This window comes from Globicephala melas, chromosome 11 (assembly GCF_963455315.2).
Source record: "Globicephala melas chromosome 11, mGloMel1.2, whole genome shotgun sequence".
Taxonomy (NCBI): Eukaryota; Metazoa; Chordata; class Mammalia; order Artiodactyla; family Delphinidae; genus Globicephala; species Globicephala melas.
Window position 1 is genome coordinate 25398066 of NC_083324.2, and position 13347 is coordinate 25411412.

At 43.0% G+C, this 13347-nt stretch overlaps 1 protein-coding gene across 1 annotated transcript in view; it reads left to right on the forward strand.

The window, feature by feature from the left end:
• Nucleotides 1-13036, forward strand: part of ADAMTS9 (ADAM metallopeptidase with thrombospondin type 1 motif 9) — a 170651-nt gene extending 157615 nt beyond the window's left edge. The window contains exons 39-40 of the mRNA XM_030867641.2: nucleotides 9386-9480; nucleotides 11405-13036. Coding sequence (XP_030723501.1) covers nucleotides 9386-9475 — 90 coding nt within the window. The 3' untranslated portion in view covers nucleotides 9476-9480; nucleotides 11405-13036. The remainder of the gene's footprint in view (nucleotides 1-9385; nucleotides 9481-11404) is intronic.
• The last annotated feature ends 311 nt before the right edge of the window (nucleotides 13037-13347 follow it).

Sequence of the window (13347 nt, forward strand, 5' to 3'; positions counted from 1 at the left end):
TGGGAAGGTTTAAAATGCATGTGCCCGGGCCCTACCCAGAGTCACTGAAGGGGAATCTCTGGGGAATTTGAAATTCCCCAGGTGACTCTAATGCATAAGCGGGGGCAGAAAGCACTGCCCTTTGCAGCCTAGAAGTTGCCATGATGTGGGGAAGGAGCCTGACCTGCAGGCGAATGTAAAACTTACGGGGTGTGGCCTGTGGCCCCAGTCCTGCCTCAGCTGTGAGCTCTGCCTCCCGGTCTCAGGAAAGTGAGTAAGGGAGGAAAAAGAAGAGGACTGGAAAGTGTGGTGTTATTCCAAGGTGAGGTTGCCAGACAAAATATAGGATGCCCCATTAAATCTGAATTTCACATAAACAAGCAAGATTTTTTTTTTTTTTTACTTTAATCATGTCTGAAACATTGCATGGGACATACTTATTCTAAAAAAACAGTATGTGTTGTTTATCTGAAATTCACATCTGACTGGGTATCTGGTATTTTTATTTTCTAAACCCTATCAAAATCGGAACATAAGGAAACAGCTCAGTCAAGCTGCTTCCACCAAGGAGGGGAAGGAACATCAATTATGATGTCCGGGGGAAATCTCAGAGGTTCCTGATCCCTTCTTTTAGCTTCCAGTGTTAAATTTGTGTCTTTGGGGGAAAAAAAACAAACAGAAAAATCTCTCTCACTCCCTCTTTTCTCTATCTAAGCCAATCAGCTCCTTCAAATCTGATTAACTAAATGACCATATCGCTTGCTTATAAATTAATCATTAAAATTTTTTTCTCGTACTGAAAGGAATAAAGAGAGCTGAGAGACAACACACGTGCTTTAGGATGTGTGCTTTACACTCCTGAAATTAAGTTCTTCCCTGCTCCTACTATGTATTATGTTTCAGTGACTGAGAGAAACAAACAAAAAAATTAATTGACCGAAACGTGGTCAGACTTAAAGCATGATTGTATAGAAAGCCATCTGTGTAAACTGTAATCTAAGTTTCAATTCTGTTTGTTAGTGTCATTATTGCAGTTTTCATCCAGAACCTAACAATATAATTATAGCCGGGAGCGCCACCTTGTGGATACAAAGATTACTGCCCTGCCAAGACGGGCTGGCTGTTTCCCCAGCTTTGGGGGGATTACGCCTGTGTTGAAGGGAATTGGTTTCATAATTGCCTGTCAGCACTTTTTTTTTTTTTTAAATCTTGGTGTTCCATGACAGCTCAGAGAGCCTGAGCTCAAAATTAATCTCAAGGGTCTGTCGAACACTCCTTATGAATCCCCAGGAGCCAGCACTGAGCAATCTCTAGCTCCTAGCAGCCCCGAGAAATGATGCTTCGTGTGCCTGACCTGCTATGCGGTCCACAGAGCAGCATCCCCTAGGGATACTCCAGGAAAATAGGCTCCCGCAGGCAAAGACACTTGGAAAAATTGTATATTTTTTTTCCTTCTTGAAGAGTCGCAGTAGGCATGTGTGTATTTTAGGGTGGAATAAAGTGTACAGGAGGGAAACCTGTGTGGTTTTATTCAAACCAGCATTTCCCTAAATCATTCGTTCTCAAACTTGGGCCAGGACTTGCTAAAACACAGCCAGCCTGGGGAGGGGCCTGAAATGTACACTTTCAACAGTTTTCCAGGTGATGCCGATGCCCTGGTCTGGGATCACATTTTAGGAATCACTGACCTAAGTTAAACCAACCGCAGAGCCTTCTTTTCAAAGTTATACCTTTTAATTTCCCTGAATTACCAGTGGTCCATGGAACACACTCTAGAAAACTGTGTAATGTCCTGCTCCCACCATGACTGAGCACCGTCTTGCTTCTGAGGGACCGAGGCTGGTGTCCTCTACGGCACGCTGATCCTGGCCAGTCCTAAGCCCTTCTCCAAATAGCCCTGATTTGATTCACCCAGCACATCATCACTCTCACTTCCCTTCACTTTTCTGCTGGGAGCTACAGAGAGAAAAACACAACGAAACCCTCCATTTTCCAAACCTGCTTGGCGATAAAATGTTTTCCCCAAGCGAAACTAAAGGAAAACTCTAGTCATTCAGGGTAGAACTGAATTACCAGAACCACGTGCAGGGCAGGGACGTGGTCTCACCAGCAGTTACAAATCTGGTAAAAACAAGACCCAGTGTCAAGGTTCATTCTTGGCTGCCTGTGTGTGTATAAGAATAATGATTTTTGCTATTGAAACAGCCCCTATGTATTGGGCAGTGTATATGCATTCAATCCCGTTCCTCCAGCTTTCTCATCAGATTCTTGGAAGGGTACTGAAAGCAAAGCCTACAGAGGCTGCAGTGTACAGAGGTTAAGCCCCAGACCCTTAAGTCAGATCGCTGGATGTGCTGTTACCAGCCTTGCCACCTTGGGCAAGTTATTTAACTTCTCAGGGGTCTCCGTTTCTTCACGCATAAAATGGGGACCCTGGTGGTCCTTACCCAGTTGGGTTCTTGCGGAGCATAAATGAAATAGGGAGATAAAGCTGTTTACATGTCACTGGGCAGGCAGCAGGGGCACAGTGAGTATTAGCTGTTAATGTTACAACATTTTCATGGGCCTGAGGCTTGCCTTAAGGTTGCAGGATTGATCAAGGTGATGAAGGAAGCAGGCTTGCTAGCAATGGAAGGACAAGGGACTGCAGCCTGAGCAGAGGCTGAGCCTGGACCTGGCTGGCCCCCACTGCACCACGTGGATTTTGTCCATGTGGGCCCTGCCTCACCTGGGAGTAAGGCATGTGGGACTCCCCCTGGACCCAGGGATGGACCGCTAGACAGATGCTTCAGCTGTACCGGCTCGACTTAGGGATACCGAGTTTCTACTCTGCTTGTGTGTGAGGGGCAGCCAGACAGAAAGGGGGGCTTGGCCCGGTTGTGAGATTGGAGAGCACAGGTTGGCGTTCTGAGCTCCTTTGCCAGTGATATTCTGTGCATCCTCAACTCATGAATGTGCTCAGGATGTGAAAGGGTCCTCAGGCCCCATCCGGACGATCCCCCCACCCCCAGAAAGATGCCCCTTCTCAGAGCTGTTGTCTGGCCTTCTGTCCAGGAGGAAGTTCCGGAATGGCCTTCAGAGCCAGGCACAGTGAAGGGAGGTTCATTTAGGCAGGATGGGAGAGGTACCCTCAGGGCTCTGTGCTGCTTCGGGTACCTGGGGGATGGGCAGGGTCCACAGAGGGCTGGGGACCTGTGTTTCTGAGGTACCTGGCCTTGGGGCCCAACGGTCATTCCTTATTCTAGGGGAAGAGCTGTAAATGGAAGAATTGCTTTGAAATTAAAAATTAATGAAAGTTGCATGACCGTGGGGGAGATGGACTCAGTTCCTGTCTTTTAATCTTTTACTTCATTTGCAACCGGTGGAGTTAAGGTCACGTGATAAATACCTGTGTGTGTGCACGCACATAGCAAGCATAGTATCAGTCCTCCATAAGCTGCCTCCTAACCCACAATTCATTTGTGAAAACCCAATTATCCACCAAGTATGAAAATCATATTACAGACAAGTAGAGTGAAACTACCTTTTATAGATGTGTACATTTTATTCTGTACAGACCGATAGAAGATTAGATGTTTATACATATATTCATATATATAAGTGTGATTCGGACTATAGTCGGGAAAAAAAATACTGTGTTTTATGGGCAGTTTCATCCCCAGCATACTCCAAAGAAATGCAGATAAGCGCATTTCAATCAAAGATGTGTTGGCTTTGCTAAATTACATGAGTCAACCTACCTTGGTCACATTGACTGCAAAAAGCAGAGAAAGGAGTGAAAAGTATGAACTAAAAACTATTCCTTTTTTTTTTAGTAAATTTATTTATTTATTTTTGGCCGTGTTGGGTCTTTGTTGCTGCGCGTGTGCTTTTCTCTAGTTGCGGCGAGCAGGGGCTACTCTTCGTTGCGGTGCGCGGGCTTCTCATTGCGGTGGCTTCTCTTGTTGTGGAGCACGGACTTTAGGCACGCAGGCTTCAGTAGCTGTGGCACGCGGGCTCAGTAGCTGTGGCACGCGGTCTCAGTAGTTGTGGTGCATGGGCTTAGTTGCTACGCGGCATGTGGGACCTTCCCGGGCCAGGGCTCGAACCCGTGTCCCCTGCATTGGCAGGCAGATTCTTAGCCACTGTGCCACCGGGGAAGCCCTATAAACTGTTCTTAATGGAACAGAGGTCATTCATTTTAATTATATGTAATAGCTCAAACTCTACTAACAAAATATTTATAGAAAAGAGATTTCTAGAGGGCTTGCTTTAATGAAGAAATAAAAATGCTTTCCAATTAGTGTTTCATTGTATGGGAGCGGGTGCTTCAAAAGTGCTGGAAAACATACCGTTTTTCTCTGAAATAGGCACTGTTTCCATGACAATCATGTATTTGCTATTCATTTTCTCAGTACATTTTTTTTATTCTGTAATAGAAGTAAGTTTTAGTTCAGGCTTTACCTAAATCAAATTGAGTCCTAGTTAATGCAATAACATGAACATTGCAGAGCTAGTATCAGCGATTTTGTCCTTACTCAGGCTGCTCCTCACCTCCATGAACAGGCTATGATGGTAATCCACACATAAAAAACACCTTTATGACAATGATCGCTAATACTTACAGAGTACTACATTAGGCCAACTGCTATGCTGAGCACTTTGTATGCTTCCTTTCATTTGCAGCAAACCTATAAGGGGAGACTCATATTATCCCCATTTTACAGATGCACCAGGAAACGGAGGTTTAAAGAGGGTTTTTTTTGTTGTTTTTTTGCGGTACGCGGGCCTCTCACCGTTGTGGCCTCCCCCGTTGCGGAGCACAGACTCCGGACGCGCAGGCTCAGCGGCCATGGCTCACGGGCCCAGCTGCTCCGCGGCATGTGGGATCTTCCCGGACCGGGGCACGAACCCGTGTCCCCTGCATCGACAGGCAGACTCTCAACCACTGCGCCACCAGGGAAGCCCTAAAGAGGTTATTAAAGACATGATACAAGCCTGAGGCAATCTGATCTCTGCTGCCAGAGCAGGAAGAGTTTGGGTAAAAAATAAGCTTTGATGAGACAAAAGACATTCCTACTATGTCAGCATCCTTAGGGCCACCAGATGTACACTTCAGCTTAGGGAAAAAGTTCCTGGCTAGAAAACCAGTTGTTCTGGCATCAAATCTAGTTGGTAATATCAGACTAGCTCCAAAACTAACAGGGGTCCCTAAAACCAAGACCAAGTAGGGTGATAGAAATCGATCTCCCAACTTAACCTCACTCATAATCAAAAACATGCAAATTTTTAAAAGAGTAGAACTATTTTTTCTGTTTGGTTTTTTTTCTGCAAAATGGGAAAGTTTCTTCTTTTTCCTTTTTTTTTTAAGTGAGAGTATCCATTGTTTTCAAGAGACTTTCATAGTTTGACCATATGAATCAAATATAGCCCAAAGATATCCTGAAATGCATGCACAAGTATGGTTCACACCACTGTTAGTCCCAGTAGAGGAAAATGTAAAACACCTTAGATGCCAGACCTTGTTCAGCAGTCAGGGGTAGGGGGTGGCTCACATGACATGGTAATTTTCAGACTGGGGTATGGTGCCACAATGAAGCAAGGAGCTTTTCATAGCACGGGGAAGCATTGAGGGGACTGATTAGCAGGGCCATCTGAATTGCAGTTCACCAAGAAGAGTGTACCTGTTCAGCCACCTTCTTTCACTCATTCACCAGATGTGTATTAGAACCGTCATGAGCCACACACAGGTAGCTTCTGGAAACACTCGGATTTTAACAAGGCACCGGCCTTGCCATCATGGGGCTTACATTCTAGGGGGAAGACAGACATAAAGAGAGAACTACCCCATGTTATAGGGTGCTGTGCAGCAGGTAACTGCGTCAGAAAGGTTTCTCAGGGGAAGTGCCCTCTGGGCTGGGTTCTGAAGAATATACTGGGCAAAAGTTGGGTGGTCCAGTGCACACAGAGAGGGCGAGGGGAGAGAGTTCCAGTGAGAGGAGTAGCATGTGCAAAGGCCCTGTGTTATAAGAGGCGTGTTAGAAGAACAACCCAAAGAAATGCGGAGGAGCGGGAGTAGAGAGAAAAGATGGGACAAGACAAATCCAGACAGGCAGGCAGGGTCAGCCCGTACAAGGCTGGAGACCAGGGTTCAGCAACCTTTTTCTGTAAAGGACCAGCTAGTAAATATTTTAGACTTTGCCAGCCAATATGCTGGCACACATATTGATATTATATATGTATTTATATGACAAGAGCAAGAACAAATTGACATAAAAATTTTAGTGATTCAATTCAAAGTGTAATAATAATTGAGTATAAATTTTTGTTATCCAGATCTACCAAGGAAAAGTATGAAATATTGAGAGAGGACAACATTTTGCTTAATTAGTGTTCTCTGCTGTCAAAATTGATTCTAAATGTTTATTTGTTAATGCGGATCTGAAATGAGATCTTCTGTACTTCATCTTTATAAATGTCATTTTGCAGGGATAGGTATTGCCAAATACTAATATTGTCCACAACCATATCATTTTAATTGACCATATTCATGCCTTGGCAGGTGTTGGTAGAATTCTATTAGATTTTTCACTTGATATCTGCCTTTCAGCGTGTCATTACATTACAGATGAATCACTTGTAATTGAAGGTGAGATGGAAGCCCCTCAATTACCTCATTAGATGGATTTTGAAATATGAAAATTTCCTTTGCGCTTACGTCCAAGTCCAAAGATACTGCTGGGACTGTATTTCATGCTCAGAAAATATATCCACTATAAATGTACGTGGAATAGAGATAAAGCTTCTTGTTTTAACATTTGACAGAGTGGGAAGTGTGCAACCTGCCTTAACGTGATTTATGATTCAAACAATGTTAGTTATTGAAATGACTTTACCACAGTATAACTTTTGCCTATAAGTGCAGTTTTTGCCTTGTAATTTTAGCTCCCATTCATTAAGAAACATTATCAAGTCAGTAGCAAAAGATAATGTCCAAAGCCATTAAGTGTTCAATGACAGTGATTGAGAACAGTTCTTCTTGTTCAGAACATTTTTAATCCCAGCCCTGAGCTCAAAATCACAGTAAAACTACCACTGCTGAGTCATCAATCTGCTGTGTGTTAGGATAAGTCAGGGTATTCAGCTTCTGGTCCTGACCCCAAATTTCCAAAACTGATGCAGGTTAAGTTTATGATAGAAAAAGAAGTTCATTATTAACACCACCGGTTCTGTAACACCAGGTAGGTCCACGTATTTTCCACAATGAATAATCACAGCCTTTAAACATCTTACATTTTCACAAGCTTTGTAAATCGGTCCAACTAAAGCTTTTCCCGCTCCGCACGTCTTTCTTACCATGATTAGTTGTGAACGCATCTCAGCAGATTACACTGCAGTTTTTCTGCGCTAGTGTTTTCTCAACCTCTTTGAAATACTTCCACACAGACCATTCATGGAGACTAATTCTTTGATCACTTCAAACTCAGCATGGTCTCCTCAAATAAACAACTGAAGAGTATCAGTAAAATCTATCTACTCACCAAAAGCCAAAGGAAACCACTCCAATTATTCGCTTTGTTTTTTAATTGATTATTGATGCGGCTCCCAAATGTCATTAAATTGTTGAGCAACTGGTCTTACCCAAAGGATAACAGTCTTAAACAAGTTGCTTGTCTGTGGACACATTTCTTCAGCAATTACAATTAAACAAGATATCATTAACTCAAAGAAAACATTTATTTGTTTTGCTAACAAATGAGCCATTTGGAAACTTACACATTTTCATCTTTTATTCTTACTCATTTTGATTTTTTATTTTTGTGAAGAATTACACTATGGTGAGATACTCTGTTCTAAGTTTTCTAAATTCTTGACCGTTGCTCTCCTGTGAGTTGGGAATATTGTGACACATGCTGCATGTGGTGATGTTGGTATCTTGTATTCTTTTAGCACAGCTGCAGTGCCATTGCATGATGAGCACAATGCTTTGCCATCTAAATGTGACAGCAGAATAATCCACATGCTACTGTACCTTAAAAGTGCAATAGTCAGGACTTCCCTGGCAGTCCAGTGGTTAAGACTTCAGCTTCCAACGCAGGCGGTGCGGGTTCGATCCCTGGTCGGGGAGGTAAGAACCCACATGCCTCATGGCCAAAAAAAACAAAACATAAAATGGAAGCAATGTTGTAACAAATTCAATAAAGACTTTAAAAAATGGTCCACATCAAAAAAAAAATCTTAAAATAATAAAGTGCAGTAGTAAAGTCTACTTTTGTCGTCTTTTCTTGTTTTGACATATACTGGTAATAAAAGAAACGAAAGGAAATATTATGATATAGCAACACTCATGGCACTCAAAACGCTATCACGTTACACTGTGTCACTGTGACGTGTGTGCAGGGTAGCAGCGTGAGACTGCAAGGGCCATCCTGACCACTCACTCCTGCTGTAGTAACTTGAAAGCAGCCACAGACATGAGGGAAATGAATGAACGTGGCTGTGTTCCAATAAAATTTTATGGACCCAGAAATTTGAATTTTATATCATTTCCACGTATCAAGAAGTAGTATTCTCGGTTTGCTTCTTAACTATAAAATATAAATGCTGTTCTTAACATTGGGAGCTACATCAATAATCAGTTAAAAAGCAAAGAACTTCCCTGGTGGCACAGTGGTTAAGAATCCGCCTGCCCAGGGGACGTGGGTTCGAGCCCTGGTCTGGGAAGATCCCACACGCCACTGAGCAACTAAGCCGGTATGCCACAACTACTGAGCCTGCGCTCTAGAGCCCATGAGCCACAACTACTGAGCCCGCGTGCCACAACTACTAAAGCCCATGGGCCTAGAGCCCGTGCTCTGCAACAAGAGAAGCCACCGCAGTGAGAAGCCCACGCACCGCAACGAAGAGTAGCCCCAGCTCGCCACAACTAGAGAAAGCCCACGCACAGCAACAAAGACCCAACACAGCCAAAAATAAGTAAATAAAAATAAAGTTATTTTTTAAAAAAAGCAAAGCAGTGCTTTTGAGTGGTTTCCTTTGGTTCTCGATCAGTAGGTAGATTTTACTGAGACTTTTCAGTTGTTTATTTGAGAAGACCATGCTGAGTGTGAAGGGACTAAAGAATTAGTCTCCATGAATGGTCTGTGTAGAAGAAGTACAGGTAAATTACACTTCAGTTTTTCTGCCCTAGTGTTTTCTCATTCTCCGAGAGGACGTAATCTGCGAAGATGTGGGCCATACAAAAACAGGGGCCCACAGGCCATCATTCATCAGCCCCTACTTTAGACCATGGTGAGGATGTTGGGCCCCACTTCTATTCAGAAGTGCTACCTACTGTGTGTACAGGAATGATTTCCCTAAAAGCCAGTGCAAGCCCTGGAAACCTATGAGCCAAGCAGGTGAACTAAGATGATGCATCTTTTTGCAGGATGGTACCCGGGTCGTAGGGAAATGCGGTGGTTACTGTGGAAAATGTGCTCCATCCTCTGGCACTGGCCTGGAGGTTCGAGTTTTATAGTCACGGTAAGTGTCTGTCTGTCCCTGACTCTGTCTCATTCTTTCTGTAGCCTAATGATTAAGAGATGTGGGCGGGTCGTTGGCCCCTAGGCAGGTGAAGCTGACTCAGTGCTATTTGACCTTTGTCTCTCCTGCTCATCTATCCTCATGTGCCTGAGGCCGTCTGTGCTCCATTCTTGGACATGCAGTCCCTAGACGTCCTGTTCCAGATTCCTCTGTAGTGCTTATTAAAAGTGCTGCTTACTGGGCTCCATCTCTAGAAGTCCTGCTTCATTAAGTCTCTGGTGGATCCAAGAACCTGTATTTTTAACGCAGGGAATTCTGATGCAGGTAACTCACAGATCACCCTTTGAGAAATACTGCCAAGGCGTGTTCCAAGTGTAATATAAATGACGTTCATGAAGCCCTGACTGTGTGTCGGGCACCGTGCTGAGCGCCGGGCAGGCATTATTTCAGTGAATCCTCACCACAAAGCCACAGTCTGGGGCTGTTATCCTCATTTTACAGATGGAAGCTGAGATCCACAGCAGTTAAGTAGCTGGCTTAAGGTCAGATGGATTCCCTTGGCAATAACCCAGGAGTGTCCTACCCCAGAGCCTCTCAGTTAATGTACTCTTCCGCACACTTGTAACTCACAGTGGGATCCAAGCACCGGCGTGATCCGCATCGCGTGGGGACTTACTAGGAGTGCAAAATCTCAGGCCTCCTTCTAGACCTACAGAGTCAGAATCTGCACTCTAACAGATCCGCAGGAGAGTCGTGCCTGTTAAAGTTTGACAATTCCTGGTATAACTATAGTATGCCAGCACGTTGTCCCTCTGCTGGGCAGAGGACTGAACTGATCACTCTTTTTCTCATCCCAGTGCCTTTTACGTACAAGGGCTCAGCCAACTCAGGCGACCCTCCTACAACTTCCCTCAAGCTTCCAGCAGCCCATTACCCCGTTAGGCTCTTCAGGATCCTGGCAAAGGAATACCTAGTTGACACTTACGTATCAGTGTCAGTGTTTAATTAAAAATCCATATTCAACCTTATGATCTCACATTAGGATTATTTCCACTTCAGGAGGCCACGGGGGAAAAAAAAAAGAGAGAAAGAAAAAGAAACTTACTGTCTTAAGTAACTGAGATGTCCAAGCGGCAGTCTGACTTCAGGCATGGCTGGATCTAGATGCTCAGAGTCATCAGGACTCTTTCTTTCTCCATCCATCAACAATGCTTGCTTCTTAAGTGGCTTCATTCTCAGGCAGATCATCTCCTCCACACCATGGTCCCTGGCAGTTCTAGGCTTACATCATCTTTACAGCTCACGGCTCCAAGTAAATGCTCATCTCTGGCATCTGTTCTGCACAAGAACTCTGGCTCTGATTTGTCACGTGGCCATTTCCAAACCAATCACAATGTCCAGGAGACTAGGATCATATACCCACCTAGAGTCGGGTGACTGACTGACAGCTTCATCTGGAAGAGGGATGGTTGCCAAAGAACCAGAAGGAGTTTATCAGAAAAGAGGGGAGAGAGACAGGCAGAGTCAGCAGGTATCCATTAGAGATTCCCATTCAATATGTATTTTATATATTTTATATCCAATAAAGTAAATTTTATATGTATTTTATGTACAGTAACATTCGAGTGAGCACAGATACATAACATTTACGTGCATGTATAAAAAAGGCTAGAAGGAAATACAGCAGTATTTGAAGAACGTTATCTCAGGTTGGGGGAATCACAGGCTAATGGTTTTTATTTTATTCTCTATACACCCCTGGAATTTCCATGTTTCTTGTAGCAAGTGTTATTTTTTAAATCCAGAGAAAATAGTAAGTGTTATTTTCAAGTTCTCTATGTACAAATTTATGGTTTACCTTCTCTTGACTTACGTCATTTGAGACAGAAGATTTACATTTCCTGGTTGGTTCATTTGTTTTCAGGTGCTCTGAAGAGGAAGCCGTTATGGGATGGATGAAGGATAGTGATGAAATACCTCCACCTTAAAATTTGGGTGTATGTGTGTGAGCGTGTTTGTGTGTGAGGACTTGTATGCCTGTGTGTGTGTGTACATATGCATATATATATACGTATATACACACATATATACACATGTACGTATGTGTGTGTATATAAATGTGGAATATCCTTATGATGTAAAGTTTAATATTTATGTTTGAAATTATTTATTGTGATGTAATATTTTTGTACGTAAAATGATTCTTTTATGACTGCCTTTCACGTTATTTTGTCCCCTGCAGTCAGACCGCTGCATTTTACGTACTCTACATTATATGTAGTACTTTGACAAAAGTGATCCTTCCTTATCACGGTACACTATTGTTTACTTTCTATCTGTAAATGTTTTATTGTTACTTTTTTAAAACCGTAATTTTTTTTAAAAAAACAACCTAGCCGCCATCAAGGTGCTACAAGAATCGTATGAGGACATTTTTGGCCTTTCTAGGAACGTATCATTAGCCAATCAGTAATTCAGTGATGTCACAGTTTGTACCAGCTATTAATTATGTTAAATATCTATTCAGTTTCACGTGATCTCTGGGAAGAAAGTGGCTGCCTTGGTGCTAATGTTGTATGTATTTAAGTGATCATCAGACTCAGAAATGTAAACGCTTTTAATAAAAGGGAGAAGCTAAAGGACAACTTCCAGTGGACAGAATCACTTGGAAAAAATAAGACCAACTGTTTACCCCTGTTTTTGGACATGCCTTTTTGGGAAGAGAGTTGGACTTTGTTCTTGTTGTTGTTATTCTTATCAATACTTTACTTCAGTTCATGGTGCCTTGGTCTCTCTGTGGTTAAATGGAGGGTCCCCCAAGCAGCTTCATTACAGAGTGACATTAAGCAAATGAGAGCCGCTCAGCGTTTTGCCAAGATTCTGAAATGGTGTCTGTGTTAACAATTGCGACAGAGGATGCACGGGGTGGGGGTGACCTTCGACACCTCAGCACACCTGGAGAAACTCAGAACCGGATTCTTAGTCATCAGGATTGACTTTTGTATGAAAATATTAGCTGGTGACTTGACGCCTTTGAGCCCTGAGCCTGAAACCCTGCCAGTGTCCATGGCTGCTGCAGTAATTGGTGGCATTTATGAGAAGAAATGAACTGTGGAGTACAAGATGCCTGAGTCTTTCTCATTGCCCATTAATCTTTGGATTCCATTCATCTTTGGAAGTCCTGTGTTTTTCTCCTTTCCAAAATGGAAGTGCCAAAGCCGTGGTCTTTCTGCCCTTCCAGCCTGATTGAAGAAAGGTCACGGCCCATGTCAGACACTCGATTTGAGGAGCCCTCCCATTTCCAAAAACCAAAGAGATTAGGAGAAACCTGGCAGCATTCCCCGAAGCCAAACAAACTCCAGAGTGCTCCAGGAAGTTATATCAATATATGAATAAGTGTTATCCTCCATTATTAATACAGTGTGAAAATATACTATGAATAAATACCATGACCACATCCAAACATTTGTGTTTCACATGGTTTCTGGACTCTTGATTCAAATTGGAATGAACATATCTCTAGTTTTTAAGATTTCCGGACTGAGAAGAAATGCAGACTTTCTTAATCCCATTGATTGTGTTTGTCATTCTGGAGACAGATAAAGAATGGGGACTGTCCCCAAGGTGTGTCTTTTCATCACTTAAATCAGTTGAAGTGGTTATTCTGAAACTTAGAGACAGAAACCTCTTGTTTGTGTGATGGGGAACAAGTGAGCAAACAGAAGAGGAGATTTAAGTGGGGTTTGGGGGCTTAATTGTTAATATTATGTAACAGTAGTTTCTATTCTAGAGACTGACGGTGTCCTGGGAATTGAGAGCTTTCCAAAGAAATCTAATGAACAGCTAATAGTAAGTGAATATCCACCA